Genomic DNA, 17,788 nt, shown 5'->3' on the forward strand with positions numbered 1-17,788 from the left:
TGGTGAAATTAGAAACATGACATTTGAAAAATTGCAAACATTACAGCCTGAACTAATTGAATTTTACCACAAGCATGTTGTCGTTACATTGGATCAAAGTGTAAATATATCTACCGTAAAGCAGGGAACTCTAGAATGGCACCGTGCCAGAAATATTAGACAAACGTCTACGAAAGCCAGATCTCAGTTCACGTATTATTTTAATAAAAAAGCTAATTGGGATGCCAGATACATGGAGGTTTTCCATAGCAATTGGCAAGGCAATATACACACTCGTAGGGGCTTAGAAGATGAGATATCATGCAGACTTAAATTTAAAGAGAGAAATATGTGTGATGTATTAGAATCTGGTCTTTTGGTTCGTCCTGAAGTACCTTGGCTTGCATGCAGTCTGGATGGAACAATGTTGGATGAAACTTGTAATTTTATCAGGAATATTGAGATAAAATCTTTTAAAAAAGGCACTAAACTTACCGCAATAGAACTTATTGAAATGGAAGTAATCCCTACTTTAGATCAAAATGGCAACATAAAAAGAAATACTCAGCATTATGCTCAAATGCAATTAGGCATGCTAATTTCAGGACTTGACAAAACTGAGTATTGTATTTATTCTCGTGTTAGTGAAAATTATATAAGTACTACCGTTTCTTTTAATGAGGAATATACTTTGTATCTTTGCTCTGTATTGGTAAATGTTTATTTTGATCAATTTTTGCCAAGAATGATGTTATCTCATAACAATAATAATAAAATATAACTTATAACTATTTTTTATTATTTCATAAAATATCTTTATTACAACTTATTACATAAATTTGTCAATATTAATCACAGGAGGACCTAAGTTTGTTAAACTACAAACGATTATAAGTATATCTTCAACATAAGGCATCAATGTCCATGATATTGGTCCGCGCAGAAATTCATACTGTCTTAATCTTTGGATCACTCGCTCTACATGAACTCTTGCTCGCGCAATCTCAGCATTTTGGATACAGTCTTCTTGACTCATTTGTTTCTGTTTTTGTAAAAACGGTGGCCTGATAAGATCTAAATACAGCTAGAATATAAAAACAGTAGTAAATTTTAACAAATAATTAAACATCAGTAAATAATTAGAATTACTCACATTCATACATTCATTTTCTATTCTGTAACCTTTATCCACCATGATACCATCTTTACAATCCATTTTAAAAAGGATTGAACTATCATTTACGATATGCTTGTCCGTTGCTCTTCCACCATAAGGTACACTAATTTCAGTTATGAGTCCTGAAGGTGTTATACCAATGTTAAATTTAACAGTATAGGTCTTTTTATATTGAGAGTAAGTTAAAACCCTGCATTTTAGACATTTAGACTGTTCAATAGGGATCTCAGCACAGTCCATAATAATCCTTGTATGTTTAAAATTTTTAAATGACATTGGTAAATTATTTCTAATAAGTTCTTGGTCAGGAAACGGAATCATAACTTTTAGAACTTCAGCAAGTATAGGACACATGTTTCTAAAATAGTTTGCACATGTTTGACTATTTACATCAAACAGAATACTTAATCCTGCAAATGCCATATTTTGTTTAATTTTAACCATAGTCAAAATTACTCTATCTTTCACAAATAATATCATTTTGTTTGTCGTTGTTTCAGTTATTAAATCTTCAACACAAGAGACAATGGTATCTAGAAGTTCTATAGAGTGAATTCCAGTGAAAGTGAAGAGCTTCGTTTTATTATTAAGAAGATTACTTAAATTAGAACACTTTACTGGTTGAACAATTCTTTCTGTGAATTTTGGAAGAAAATTAACCTGTGTACATTTCTGTGTTGCAACATTGTCATATAAAAAGTCTGCAAGTTCAATATTGTCTTGAGGTCTACATTCTCTATGATCAGCTAGATTCACTTGAACCCCAGTGCTTAAAATTGATTTAAGCTTCACTAAAGTAATATTTGTGCTTTCTTTATTTATATTCATGTCAGAGACAGTTAATTTATCAACTCTAGCTTTTTCTGAATTTAAATTTGATATTTTCCTGCATTGAAAAAAATGAAATATATTTATAAAAAATTTTAATTGAAAGTAAAAAATTTATATAAATACATATATATACCTGCTTTCTCTATTCTCTGCCCTTCTACTACGTGCTAATTTCTCTTCTTTTTTAATAGGCTGCTCAGAAATTTCATGACTTCTAGCAGGAAGATTCAGACTAGGAATAGCGGTAGGATAAAGCATATGTTTTATAGTATCTTAAAAAAAATAAAATAAACTATCTAAGCATGTGAAATATGTATTTGGAATATTAGTAAAAAATATATATTTGTACTTACTAACAGTGGTTGGAAAATAGTCTGATGGAAGGAAATGATGGGAACAAACCCGCATTGTATTACTTGCCGGCTTGCCCATTTTTAAAGCTGTTTCCCACTGAGATCTTCTTCTTTTGTCTTTTGGAAATAAATGTAAACTTCCTGCGGTGTCAGCATAATTTGAGCATTGCGGGACACAGCAGTAGTTTGTATTTCGTTTCTTTTTGTCCATAGCTTTTATCACATTTATATGACTACATACTCATGTGCCTTATTTAGAAAGCTTTGCATTTTAATCACTAGAGGCGCCCGCTTGAATCTTTGGATTGCCAATATCCTGAACTTCCTCACTTTCATTTTGTTGCGCTAGAAGAGTGGTCGCAGTTTTTTTTTTTAATCGTTAAGTTTGAAGCAAAATTGCGTCAAAAAGATCGGCATTAGATTTAGAAGAGGAAACTAGGTTAATAGAAGATTATTTCTGTTAAGAAAATACACCAATACTTAGTTTAATCCACCTTTATATATTCCACTTTTAATACATATTATCTTTTATAACAAAATAATTATAAAATACTTGTGTTATTTCTAGTAGCATGCTTCCACTGCGCCACTGCTACGGGAAGAAGAAGAAAAACGGAAAAATTAGCAGCAGTACCACCAGTTACATAAATCCCTAGCTAGTACCACCAACCTATATATGGAAATTTACTATATTTTCACACACCTCCTTAAATTTACATAATTTTATGCAATATTTAACATCTTTCGGAAATTTTCAAACTTAGTTCTACCTAAAGGTTTTGTAAAGAGATCTGCTATATTATATTCCGAGTTAACCTTTACAATATCAATCTCTCCTCTTATATAACTTTCGTTTACAAAATGAAAATGCGTTTCAATGTACTTCGAATTTTTTGTAAAGTTGCCATATTTCCCTATATTAATCGCACCAGAATTGTCCTCAAATATTTTTATAGGTACATTTATCTTGATATTAAAATCTAACAAAATATCTCTTATTAATTTTATTTCGCTAACACATTCAGATAGTGCAACATATTCTGCTGATGTGGACGATTTTGTTACACTTTTTTGTTTTTTTGATTTCCAATATATTGTGTTTCCAAACAATCTTACTATATAACCAGTGGTAGATTTCCGATCATTTATATCGCCAGCCCAGTCGGCATCTACGTAGCAATCTAATATCTCTGAACTAATTCTTTTGCTAATTGTTAACTTCAGGTGCCTTGTTAAAAATAAATATTTTAGGACTCTTAACGCATACTTATAATGTGTATCATCATAACAGTTCTGAAATCTACTTAAGTAATTAATACAAAAACTGATATCAGGTCTTGTTCCTGAACTAATGTATAAGAGAGCTCCAATTAAATTTCTATATTTAATTTTATCATGTAATACTTTCGCTGGTTCTAGTTTTAAGTTCTGTTCCATTGGTGTAGCGTATAATTTTGAATTTATAATGTTATACTTTCTCGCTAAAGAATCAATATAATCACTTTGATCTATAGACATGTTTCCCGTACCATGCTTGTATTGGATATTTATTCCTAAGTATGTTTTGACTTCACCTAAATCTTTCATTTTAAATTTTTCTTTCAACAGATTTTTTATAGCTTTCAAATTTTCTTTATTATCGCAACATATGAGCAAATCATCCACGAACAATATTAAATAGACTTTAATCCCTTTTCTTTCTTTTAGTATATATAGACAACAATCATTCTTACTTCTTATAAATCCTAAATTCATTAAGTAGTTATCAAAGCATTCGTACCATGCTCTAGGGCTTTCCCTAAGTCCATACAAAGCTTTATTTAATTTTAATACTTTGTTAGTACAATTACTATAACCTTCAGGTTGTTTTACATATACCCTTGATTTTATGTAGCCATTTAAGAAGGCTGTTACTACGTCCATTTGCTCTATATATAGATCCTTTTGGCAACACAATGTTAATAAAATTTTTAAAGTTTGTAGTCTTGCAACAGGAGAGTAAACGTCATCTATAACATCATTTTGTTGATAACCTCTTACTACTAACCTAGCTTTATATATATTATCATTTTTCTTAGTGAATACCCATTTTAAATCTAATATCTTTTCTTCGATTGGTCTTTCTACATATGTCCACGTATTATTTTTATTTAAACAATCTATTTCTCTATCCATTGCGTTTACCCACTGTTTTGATTCTTCACTATTAATGGCATCCCTAAAGCACGTTGGATTTTGTGCACTTACATAATTCACATATACTAAATTATTATAGACAAAATTATCATCATTGAATCTAATTGGCTTCTTTGACTGCCTGGAGGATTTTCGCTTTGGTACAGTTGTAGTTTGTTCATCAACGGATTCGTTTAAACTTTCATACTCGTCTTCGCTTTGATTTGCATCTTCATTTTCTGATTCACTTAACCTAACCCTCATGTTACTCCTTAGTTTATCATCTAGCTTTGTATCAATAAAATTGACGCCATCTTCAATTATATCTACGTTCCTGGCTATTACAATTTTTTTATCAATTAAAACTCTATATCCGACATTCTCATACCCTATTAAAATTCCTAAGTCTGCCTTTTTATCCCATTTAGACTTTCGTTTTTCTTCAGGCACTTTTACAAAAACCCTACTTCCATAAATATGCAAATTTTTCATACTTGGTTTTGTACCGAACATAATTTCAAAAGGGGTTTTTTCTTTTTCTACAGAATTTGATATAATACGATTTTTTAAATATGCTGCCGTTTTAACTATTTCCGGCCAGAAACTAACATGTATTTTGGCTTCAGCAAGTAAACATCTTGACATGTCCATAATATCTCTATTATATTTTTCAGCAGTACCATTCAATTCATGTACATAAGGCGGACATGGTTCTAAAGCTATACCTTTATTTCTAATAAAATTATAAATATTCTTATTCATATATTCAGTGCCATTGTCACATCTAATTCTTTTAATTTTCTTCCCAATCTTATTTTCAATCAAATTTACGTAATTTACGAAGCATTCATATACTTCATTTTTTGACTTTATAACATGAACCTGAGAAACTTTGCTATAGTCATCAATGAACGTTAAAAAGTATTTTTCCCCATTTACTCCTGTTGTACTATGTGGACCATTTAGATCAGTGTGTATTAATTCAAGAGTTTCTTTTGCTCTTTGTCTATTATTTTCGAAAGGTACTTTATACATTTTATTTTCTATGCAAATGCCACACTTGTAATAATCACTTTCTAATTTAACTGGTAAACCTTCAAGCATGCCCTTCTCACACATTTTACTTAAATAATTAAAATTTACATGACCTAATGTTCTATGTAATTTTTCTTTGAGAGTCATACTACTTTTAATAGATACATTTGTTTCACTATTCAATAATAAGCTTTTTATACGGTATATATTGTTTTCTTTGTAAGCTATTGCTATTATTTCTCCAGTTTTATCATATATTTTTGACTTATCTCCTATAGATACTATTTTATTGTATTTAGTTAATTTACCATAACTTATCAAGTTTTTATCCATCTCTTATACATAATACACATTTGACATTTTATTCGTTTTCATTTGACCATAAACTTGAAAACTATGAATAATACTACCTATCTTAGTTGCTTTTAAATAACGACCATCGCCAACTTTTACATTTACAGACTCTTTGAGATCAATACATTCATTAAAATATTTATCATTATTGACAATATGGTCCGAACAGCCACTGTCCAATAGCCATTCAATTGATCCTTCGCAGTTATTTACCTCTACGCATGGTTTATTTATTATAGATTTACTTATTAATTCCGCTCTAAATCCACTCATACCATTATCATTGGACTGTTGTTGATAGCTTTGATGACCTTCATATTGCTCATTCCTGTTCCACTGTTGTTGATCCGATCTTCTACCATAAACTTGACTTCTTTCATTATTTCGATTATTATTCCATTGTTTTATTCCTCTTCTTTGTTGATTATGTTGCTGATATTGATGACCACCTCCTCGCTGTTGTAACCCATAGTTCCATGATTTTTCTGTTCTTCCTTCTTGTGTAGTGTTTCGTGATCTGCACTGGGCCTTAAAATGACCATACTTCCCACACTTAAAGCATTTTATATTTTGCTTCTTCTCTACCTTAAATACATTAGAATTGCTTTTACATTCTTCTTCTTTGTTTTTTAATTCATGCATTATAATTTTATTCTTCACATATTCTACGGTCTGCTCAGATTCTTTTAAAATATCTACTAAGTCTCCAATATAACTAAGAGAACTTGGTAGCATTTTGATCATGTAGCTTAGCTTTTCTTTTTCGTTTATATTTGCTCCAGCACTTTTTAATTCATTTATTAATTTTTCAAATTCGGTAAAAAAGGTACTTGATTCATTAAAATCTTTCAGCTTTAATTTCTCCAGCTTATTTCGTAGACATATTTGCAGTGCTGTTGATTCCTTCAAGTACATTGCATCAAATTTTTGTATAATTCCACGAGCAGTTTCCTCATTCTTCACAAATTGTAGTTGATCGTTTGAAATGCCATTATATATATAATTCATGGCTTTCAAATCCCTTTCCAACCATACATTTTCAGACACTTGTGCATCTCTTTCTCTTTTAATAACCTCATCACACTTTTTTAGCCTTAGATTTATCAAAATTCTTCTTTTCCAGCAGTCATAGTCCTTGCCGTTAAATATTGGAATCCGCAGATCATCCTCCATTTTGAATAACGTTAATTTTCCAAACAAGCTTTCTTAATTTTTTTCAGATACGAAACCACTTTCTGCTACCATGTTAAGAAAATACACCAATACTTAGTTTAATCCACCTTTATATATTCCACTTTTAATACATATTATCTTTTATAACAAAATAATTATAAAATACTTGTGTTATTTCTAGTAGCATGCTTCCACTGCGCCACTGCTACGGGAAGAAGAAGAAAAACGGAAAAATTAGCAGCAGTACCACCAGTTACATAAATCCCTAGCTAGTACCACCAACCTATATATGGAAATTTACTATATTTTCACAATTTCGAGCTAAAAAAGAAATTAAGAAAACTAAATCAAAAATCAAAGAAAGAAACTTCCATAACTCCCTCAAACTCGAAGAGTTTCCGAGTGGAGATGAACGCTCATGAGGAAGAGGTTCAGGAACCTGTTCCTGACGAGTTATTAATAGGTGAGAAAGAATTGCTGGTGTGCAGGGACGAGTGCCCTGACAAATCCAGACGTTTTTTTTCGCTGTCGTGCTAGGACGGGTACCTAGACAAGTACAGTCGTATATTTCTGTTATGTTAAAACATATTGTATTTACATTAATACGGTTGTTTTAATTTGACCAATTGTAGATGCAGAGCAAGAAGTCTTGATACTGGACCCTGAGGGTATCCTAGAAAATCAAGAAAATGAAAACACTGCATTACATACAGAGAATTTTATGCCTATAACAGAAACTGAAGTAGTGGAATTCGATTGCTTGGACGAAGACATTTTAAATTTATTAGGAAAAGATTCTACGAAATCAGGGAAGGTAGAAGCGAAGTTTCATCCTTCTTTGGAGAAACGTTGGTGGTTCTGGCTGGAGTCAGGTCTTCCTAAAGAGGAAAAACTAGAACTCCTAAAGAAGTATGAAAGGCCGATTTTATTTGAAGCTCCTAAGCTTAATAAGGAGATAACATCTCTGATAGGCGAAACAGGCATTAAAAGAGATAACTATTTCTGTGATCAGCAGAATTCGTTGGGTTCAGCCTTAGTGTCGTTGGGCACAACAATAACTTCACTCCTTAATAGTGAGGACCAATTAAATAAGATAGAGTTACTTGAGAGACTAGGAGACACAGGTAAACTCATGTCTAACCTCCAATTTGAATTGACGAAGGTCAGGAAATCCTTTATTACACCAGGTTTAAGCAAAAGCATGAGATCCTTATTTTCAGATAGAAAATCGGGTACCTGGTTATTTGGTCCGAATCTAAGAGAAGACATTAAGGATGCCAAGTCAATGGAGAAGCTAGCTCAAGAAATGAAAGGGTCAATCTATAAGAAACCCTTGCAAGCATCGGGAAATTTAAACTTCAAAGGCCCGTTTGCGAGAAGATTCAATTACAGTCAAACGGGCTGGAGGAACAAGAATTACACCCAACGACATTATTATGCAAAAACGGGAAAATTCCAATCGAAGTCTCCCAACGTGAATCATCAAGTGAAAAAGGACCAATTCAAGAAAACTTAAAAGAAGTGAGTACAAGAGCGGGTCGTTTGAAAAGGTTCTATGAATCATGGAAAACAATTACATTGGATAAATTTGTATTAGACTGTATTAGAGGTTACAAAATTTTATTCAATTGTAAACCAAGTGGTTTTGAAAATAGAATGGAACCAAAGAGATCAGATCAAGATTCTAGGGAAATTGGTTTAGCTATAGAAGCTCTTATAAAAAAAGGTGCAGTAGTACAGTGTAAATTTCAAGCAGGCCAATTCTTATCGTCCTATTTTGTAATACCAAAGGCAAATGGAGGTAGGAGATTTATACTCAACCTCAAAAAACTGAATTCTTTTATAAGTACAAGTCATTTTAAAATGGAAGATATTCGTACCGCAATTAGATTAATTAGAAAAAATTTTTATATGGGACTTTTAGATTTGGAAGATGCTTACTTTCTGGTCCCTGTCCATAAAAACTGTAGAAAATACTTAAGGTTTAAATTTAAAAATATTACTTATGAATTTACTTGCTTGCCTTTTGGTTTATGTACGGCACCATTTGTATTCACAAAGTTAATGAAACCGGTGGTTGCTAGGCTTAGGGCTCAAGGTTTACTATCGGTGGTTTACTTGGATGATTTATTATGTATAGGACAAGATGAAATCTCATGTAAGGAGAATATACATAAAACGGTTATATTGTTGGAATCATTAGGATTTATAATTAACTTTCAAAAGAGTAAACTTTTTCCCTCAAGAGAATGTCAGTTTTTAGGATTTATTATGAATTCAATTGAAATGACGTTGCAATTGCCTGAAAAGAAAAAGGATGTCATTAAGAACACAGTTAGGAGTTTAAGCAGGAAAGAGGTATGTTCAATTAGAGATCTATCACATGTAATAGGCTTGTTGGTAGCGGCTAGTCAAGCAATAAGATATGCTTGGACTTACATTAGAGGTTTAGAAAATTTGAAATACGTGGAATTAGCAAGGAATGGAAGAAATTATGATGCAACAATGACCTTATCAACACAATCGAGAAGAGATTTATTATGGTTTGAAATGAATATTGATTCTGTAAAAAACACAATTGTTAGAGATTGTATTGATTGTGAAATTTATACGGATGCTTCTACTTCAGGTTGGGGAGCGTTATATGGTGATAAACGAATTCATGGCTTTTGGTCAGTAGAAGATTTGAAAAACCATATCAATTTCTTAGAGCTATTGGCAGTTTATAAAGCGCTCAAAACTTTTTCGCCATTATTAAAAAAGAAAAATATTCTACTAAGGGTGGACAATACCACCGCAATAGCGTATATAAACAAAGCAGGAGGTGTAAAGTTTGAACATTTGAATAAACTGGCTAGGGAAATCTGGCAATGGGCAGAAGAAAACGATGCATGGCTTTTAGCATCTTATATTCCTTCCAAGGAAAATAAATCAGCGGATGAATTGTCTAGAATTTCCAATATGGATGTAGAATGGGAACTTGCATCATATTATTTTGATCTAATAATACAGAGGTTCGGTGAACCTGAAATAGATCTATTTGCGTCCCAACTTAATAAAAAATGTGTAAAATATTTTACGTGGCAACAAGAACCAGGGGCATTTACGATAGATGCGTTCACTATGTCCTGGAAGGATATGTATTTATATGCATTTCCCCCGTTTTCCATGGTTCTAAGAACTCTAATGAAAATTATAGAAGAGAAAGCGGAGGGCATTGTAGTGTTACCAAATTGGCAGGGTCAACCCTGGTATCCGCTATTTTTATCCATAAGTATAGAATATATGATATTGGGACCTGATTATGAGATGCTACTATCTCCTTGCAGATCTGTCACTCATCCGTTAGCCCAGAACCTATCACTAATTGTAGCCAGGGTATCAGGCTAGCTTTTCTAAAGGAGAATATTGAGGAAAGCACGGTTAATATTTTGTTAGCCTCGCTAGCAGATGGAACGAAGAAACGTTATGAAGCTAATTTTATTAAATGGAAACATTTTTGCGATAAAACCAATACAAATCCATTTCAACCATCATCGGAAATAGTCTTAAAGTTTTTTACGGAAAAGTTTAAAAATGGGGCATCTTATGGAATGCTAAACATGTATCGGGCGATGATCTCTTTTATATCGAGAGGTGCCTTAACCAATAACAATATAATTTCAAGATTTATGAAGGGTGTATGTAGGTTGAGGCCTCAAAAACCTAAATACGAATATGTTTGGGATGTGTCTCTAGTGTTAGAAGTTTTAGAGAAATGGTTCCCATTAAAAGATTTAATGTTACAGAAGTTATCAGAAAAGACACTCATGTTACTAGCACTGGCTACTGGACATCGAGTTCAGACTTTAGGCGCAATTAAAGTTAGGGATATAAAAATCGGTATCAAGGAGGTAACCATACATGTAACAGGGTTTTTAAAAACCTCGGGTCCTGGCAGGAGTCAACCCTTAATAGTCTTACCATTTTTGACGGATAAGCCAGAGTTATATGTGGCTGGTACGTTAGTACATTATTTAAGTTTAACTAATAGTTTAAGAGAAGGCATAGATAGTCTGTTTATTACGCATAAGAAGCCATTTAGAGGAGCATCGACTCAAACACTTAGCAGATGGCTCAAGGCAACATTAACAGCTTGCGGGGTAGATACGTCAGTTTTTAAGGCGCATTCAGTTAGACATGCGTCAACGTCGAAGGCTTTTTCTAAAGGAGTAGATATAGAGTTAATTAGAAAATCGGCAGGATGGACAAAAAGATACCAAGCTTTTCAAAAATTTTACAATAGACCTATTCAAACAGTTGACAATAGTTTTGTTGCTTCAATACTAACATAAATGTTAAATTCAAAAATTATATTATATTTTTTGTTTTGTTTGTGTATTCAAGTAGTATGAAGCTTTATTAATAAAGGAAGATTGAAGTCAAAATTTTGCTAAGCTCTTAAAATCTACATTGTAATCTCGAAGTACGAGGCTTGAAATGTAATTGGGTGATCGAACGAGCTTCGCTTCGCGAAGCTCGTTCGATCATAATTATATGAAAGCCTCGTACGAGAAGATTACAACCCACCCTCGGATAAACCCAAATCCCTAGAAAAATAAAAATAGCAAAATTTTTTGTAACTCTGAAAGAAAGTGAGGAAGTTCAGGATATAGGTAGGTATACGGGTAGTGCATACACTACATAAACATCTAGAAGGGCTTCATCTTTGATGTTTTTTGGATCTGAAAATTGCGACATCTAGCGGGAACAAGATGATACTACATTGTAATCTTCTCGTACGAGGCTTTCATATAATTATGATCGAACGAGCTTCGCTTCGCTTCGCGAAGCTCGTTCGATCACCCAACTCTTGGCGTGGCGTCACGTAGAGCTACTGAAGCATCCGTGAAAGCACCCCACTTCGGCCACTTCTGCCTCCTCGAACGTTGCACGCATACCATTACTGCAGTACGTGCATGTTTCGGTCTCCTTCGTATAGCTCCGGTATATTTCGAGTACGAGAAAGAGAGGTATACTTTTCTCGGACCTCTCTTTCTCGCGCTCCACCTTCGTTCGTTTAGCCAACGAGTCTAAACGAGAGAAGCCGAGCTAGCCGAAGAAAATTATGAAATGTCTTTTTCGCGGCCAGCTATGATAAAAGCTGACCACACGCTAAATGAGAATATAAAGATAAAATATTTATAAACAAACAGCCATTAACTTATTAGATTTTATAATAAATAAGGAAATGCGATGATATTACGTAACATTGGTCAATTTTCTTAAGACTCATATGTAACGTATTATTGTTAAAAATATTTTATTTTCTTAATTTATTATTTAATCTAGTAGGTTAATGGTAATAAAAAAAAAAATTCATGACGAAAAAAAAAAATTAAAAAAGTTTGCATGAATCTGCGGGAATCGAACCCGAGTCCGCGTAAGTAGCAAGCAAGCGCCTTATCATCTGCGCTACGGGACGCACTTGTCAACCAAGAAGCTTAGTGGCCTGTTAGATCGATGGAAGCTTTCTCTATGAAATTCAATTTACAGAATAAAATATCAATTATAATCGTACATATATTTATTTCGCATGTCTTTTCCTAATGAAATAAAATTTTTTTTTGCATATTTCTAATCATTAATGACTTTAACAGCTGTAGCTTCAAAAAGTGACTCCAACATTACGAAGAATATTTTTGATGGCTGTGGAATTAAAAATAAGTAACCCAAGATTTGTATTAGGGATTTAATTTATTATTTCTATTGCAATCAATTTATTTTGAAATAGCTCATATATAGAAGAACGATTTATCGTTCTTCACAAGTAAACGCGCATGAGAGACTGACAGAGATGAGACGATGTAGCCAAACAAAGTATTTATATAACATATATACTGTATTAAAAGGCTATCAGAATATAAAACTTACATATTGAGTAAGTACAACAGAGATAGCCTGTGTTATGCAGCGAACAGGTAAACTAAAGCGTGCGCTAGAGAGAGAGCCCGCTATTTAAAGTGCGAGAAGAAGACAGACTGATAAACACACAACACTCGGTTAAATGCCGCAAAAACCAAAGGCTATTGAACCCACAGTAATTGCTTCGAAATCAAACAGCTGATCTGTCAAATAGATCGAAAAATGATTCCTTCTTCTCTAATATTCACATACGGAAGGAGAAAATTATTTTGACTTTTAACATAGCACAATTGAAAGTGACAATATTTCTTAAAGATATAAATGCATATATTAATGCTCTGTGGATATAATAAGTATTTATTTTAGCAGACACATAAACATCCACTGTTATTATCGGACAATCATTTTCTGATTACATCTGTATTGATATTTATTAACTCCTTTGTGTTTCAAAGTTAAAGGAGTAAATGCTTTAGTATCCGAAAGATACTTATATATGTATCCAATGATTTAATAACCAACTGCTTTACATTTATTTTAATATTTATTGGGATGGGATTTTTTTTTCTTTTTTTAAAGAGGTTAAAATGCCTTTATGCACACCATCAAGCAGACTTATCATTATAAAAATTGTCTCCTTGTTGGTAGTGTGGGACTCATGACCCCCAGGAATTACCATTGCTCCGATTATTTCAAAGTTGGTTCAAGCTCCCTGGTTCTTTAAGGTCTAAACACTACCCACTAAACAATCCTCCTTTCATTACTCCTTACAATTGTAATGATTTTATTCGTATTGCTTTGCAAAGTAGTCGCTCAATGCAGACTGAAATTATTTATTATTGCTTTGCAAAGTAGTCGCTCAATGCAGACTGAAATAATTTGTTGAAGCTTTGCAAATTAGTCGCTAAATGCAGACTGAAATTATTTATTATTGCTTTGCAAAGTAGTCGCTCAATGCAGACTGAAATAATTTGTTGAAGCTTTGCAAAGTAGTCGCTAAATGCAGACTGAAATAATTTGTTGAAGCTTTGCAAAGTAGTCGCTAAGTGCAGACTTTCCTTTCACATTTTATTCTACTTCGGTATCATCATCACTATCTTCATATGCATGCAGATTTAAGTTACTTTTAGCTGTAACAAGTTTTGAAGAATATAATGAATTTTTCATTAATTCTAAGTGCTGTTTGGTTACAGTCATTGATAGTGATGTTTCTTCTTTGGATCGAAGTGCGTATTTTACTACGCAAATTGCATTCAATGTTTCATGTGAAAGTTTATTTCTTTTTCTTGTTTTACTATCAGGTATGATAGAAAAACATCTTTCTGCTTCCGCGTTTGAATGAGGAAGAGATCTTACTAAATTTAGTAATGCTCGTAATTGTGGATATCTCAGCTCTTTATTGCTATTTTTTGCTGAACATATTGCTTGCCACATATTATCGAATGATAATTTCGACCAGTATGTCTTTACATCATATGTTTCATTAGAATACAGAGATGTCCATTCAATTTTGATTGAATGTTCATCAAAATATCCTAAACGACGGCAAATTTCCAGTAATTTTATACTACTGGTTTCTCGATCCTCATCAAACAATGCTTTTTCCATTTGAAATATATTTAGATTTTCCAAAAATTTATCAAATATTGGAAAACGATTACGAACCTCTTGACTGGCTTTTATCAAGAAAGATAAACAGTTTTGACGAATTAATTGAATTTGTTCTTCGTTCAATTTTTCTTCAATCAATCCATCTTCTAAATATTCAGCACAATCAGGGCCGATATCTATTGACTGAAGGGGAAGCTGGTTATCAGTTCTTCCAAAATCAATATTCCGTAAATAAGGAATTAAGATTTCATCTTTTAATAAAGCAGGCTTGATAAATTTTTGTAACAAAAACATTAAGAATTTCATGCACAATTTATGCAGTACATGAATTCTAGTTTCGCTTGCTTGAAAAAATGCATTAAAAGAATTAAATTTTTTCAATACATTTTCCAGAAAATATAAGTAAGCCTTTGTTTCTGGATTATTCATTGATAAAAGCATTTCTTCTGCTTGACTTTTATTTTCTGACATTTGTTCTAATAAAAAAGTATGAATAATGTTCCATTGTTCTAAAATCCGTTCTATGCATGTATGACGAGAGAGCCAACGCGTTTCTGCATATTTTAATAAATTTTTAGTCTCTTTCTCAAAAGACTGCTGAAAATCTTTAAAAATAGCTGTCCTTTTAGGACTTCCATTTATAAAAGTGACTATCTTTTTTATAAAGTTTCCGCATTCTACTGGCAACGTTTTACATGCATTAGAAGCTACTAGTGCAGAGGAGTGACTAATGCATGGCATTGTTACAAATCGTGGACAATTCTTTAAAAGTCTAGTTTGGAAAGAATCGTTCTTTACAACCATTACCGATGCATTATCACAGCTTAATCCAATTATCTGTGATATTGGTATTTCTTTTTTTATAAGTTCACTACTAAATGCTTTAAACAGTTTATCTGCTGAACAGTCGCTTGCATCTAAGTTTATTAATTGAAGTAAATTTACTTCCACGCGTAATGATTTACTGTCCACGTATCGCGTAAGTAGTGTCATTTTTTTCTCATTACTAATGTCTGAAGTTTCATCCTCAAATACGGAAAACTTATGATTTTGTAACTTATTAGTTATCCGTGCAGTTTCATAAGGACATAAGACATTAGTAATAATATTTCTTAGTTTTGTTTTCCCCAAAGACATTGATTGCAGAACATCCGGTTCCTTACCAATTTCTTTGAAGATTGTCAACAACTCTGCACTGTACGTAAATGGAATATTATGTTCCACGAAGAAAGTTGCTAGCTTGATTTCAGCGACTTTAACTTTATCATTGAAATCAAGGTGACCTTCTTTAGAAGTACCAGGATATGTCATTTCCTCGTCTTCTACAATATCTAATTCTTTTATTTTTACTTTATGAATCTCGGAATTAGCATGCTGAATGACTTTTGCTTTACCGGATTCATAATATTTTTTGCAAGCAACGCAAAAAAATTTATAATTGTCGTTGGGGACGCTCCGTAGCCAAATCTTCCAAGAAGGGTTTTCATCAAACCATTGAGGTTGAAAACGCTTCCGTCTGGAGATTAATGATTTCCCCTTTTCTTCCATTTTCTATTTATATTATTATTAATATATTGTACTCACAATATTAATGTATTCCTCTACAGGTAATCCTTTATCGTTTCTTTAATAAAAATCACTAGTCACCAAAGGTAAAACACTTGAATGAACCTAGTAATTATTATAAATATCTTTTCAAAAATTAATAATTTTTGAAAGGCACAACACGCTCACTTAATTACTCAATATTTGTGTAATCTTTATTCGCGTTATTATTTTAAGTCGTTCAATGTAGACGATTGAAACCGACTGAACGATGAATATATACATTAGCTGGAGAATCATGTTATTGTTTGTATTTTCTAATAAGAGATACATAATACATATAACTGGATCATCCTCCTTAAGCCTTAAGCGTTAGCCTTTACCGGTATCAATTTGGTGCGAAAGTAAACAAATATTGACAGCCCGTGTGAGGTCTGGTTGAAGTAGACGTCTCATTTCCAATGGATCAGCTGGCCCGTCAGTTTGAAGCGTAAGTACTCTAACTTCATTTTGTCCTAAATATTCAGATTTAATGACAAATTTTAATACTTAAAAACAATTTATAATAATATATTCGTTTGAGTGTTACAATTAAAAATTTTATCTTTAAAATATCCATTTTCTAGAATTTGAGAGATAATCGCAATTCTTATCAAAACAGTGTATATTATTCTTGGTTTAAAATTTCGTTTGTTTTGTTTTCCAGAATGCCATACATAGAGGAAGCCTCAGAAAGTAAGCATATTTATCTCATAATCTAAATAATTTTAAATTATAAAATTATATTAATTTTTTATTATAATTTTTATCATCAAAAGACGACAACCCCAGCATTGGCGACCGGCTCCAAAAGTTGGAGCGAATGGTGCGCGCATTGCTGGTGCGCCAGCAGCAGCAACAGCCACAGCAACAGCCACAGCCACAGCAGCAACAGCAACAACAACGGCAGCAACAGCCGCAGCTGGAGTGGCCGGGAGAAGGGCCCTCCCACCCACAAAACAATGTGGGTGAGGGTGTGGGGCAGGCGGTGGCCACAGACGAGCGAACCCGTAAGCATACATATTTATTAAATTATTAAAATTATCATACCCGCGGTCCACTGGTTGAAATAGGTATAGGTTCATATTCATTCCTTAATGTATAAAAAATTGCAATAAAAAACTGCAGTTGTTGGAAGATTAAAAATTCTTAAAAATACTGTTGGCCATTTGTTAAAATCATTTAAATTTTCTTGAACTCTGTATACGTTTATAAATAATTGTACTTAAATAAAAAAGTAAAAATTCTCTTATTAAATTAACTATTAATTTATTGCATGTATTATATTGCAGGAACTTTGCGAGGGGGTAAGGCCCGGCGCCATTGGGCGCAAATGCGCGGTGGAGGAGTTGGGAGAGGAAGAGGAGGAGGAGGATTTAGAGGAAGGGGAGGATTCAACGGAGGTGGTGGAAGAGGAGGATGGAGAGGAAGTGGAAGAGGTGGAGGAAGAGGGAGGTGCGGGGAAATAAAAAATTTTTATTTCAATTTTTAAATAAAATTTATATTAAAATGTAATCAGGTCTACTTATTCATCTTATCCTATCCCATTTTCGTAATAATTCTTCGAATTTGTGAAGGGTTATGAAAGGAGGATTGTTTAGTGGGTAGTGTT

The 17,788-nt window shown here is 32.8% G+C and overlaps 3 protein-coding genes across 3 annotated transcripts; 1 reads left to right on the forward strand and 2 right to left on the reverse strand.

The window, feature by feature from the left end:
* Positions 1 to 808: 808 nt before the first annotated feature.
* Positions 809 to 2,551, reverse strand: LOC136781454 (uncharacterized). Its single transcript, XM_066740362.1, has 4 exons — positions 2,341 to 2,551; positions 2,121 to 2,259; positions 1,133 to 2,042; positions 809 to 1,063 (listed from the first exon to the last, which is right to left on the reverse strand). The coding sequence occupies exons 1-4, from the start codon at positions 2,549 to 2,551 to the stop codon at positions 809 to 811; spliced, it is 1,515 nt and encodes a 504-aa protein (XP_066596459.1).
* A 4,934-nt stretch (positions 2,552 to 7,485) lies between these two features.
* On the forward strand, positions 7,486 to 11,411 carry LOC136781456 (uncharacterized). The gene is made up of 4 exons (XM_066740363.1): positions 7,486 to 7,540; positions 7,710 to 8,391; positions 8,442 to 10,296; positions 10,407 to 11,411. The coding sequence occupies exons 1-4, from the start codon at positions 7,486 to 7,488 to the stop codon at positions 11,409 to 11,411; spliced, it is 3,597 nt and encodes a 1,198-aa protein (XP_066596460.1).
* Positions 11,412 to 14,049: 2,638 nt separating this feature from the next.
* LOC136781457 (zinc finger MYM-type protein 6-like) lies at positions 14,050 to 16,140 on the reverse strand. Its single transcript, XM_066740364.1, has one exon. It carries the CDS (start codon positions 16,138 to 16,140, stop codon positions 14,050 to 14,052), a length of 2,091 nt encoding a protein of 696 aa, XP_066596461.1.
* Positions 16,141 to 17,788: the final 1,648 nt, after the last annotated feature.

Source organism: Prorops nasuta, unplaced genomic scaffold (genome assembly GCF_024137725.1).
Source record: "Prorops nasuta isolate Cenicafe-Biocafe unplaced genomic scaffold, Cenicafe_Pnas_1.2 PNAS00022, whole genome shotgun sequence".
Taxonomy (NCBI): domain Eukaryota; kingdom Metazoa; phylum Arthropoda; class Insecta; order Hymenoptera; family Bethylidae; genus Prorops; species Prorops nasuta.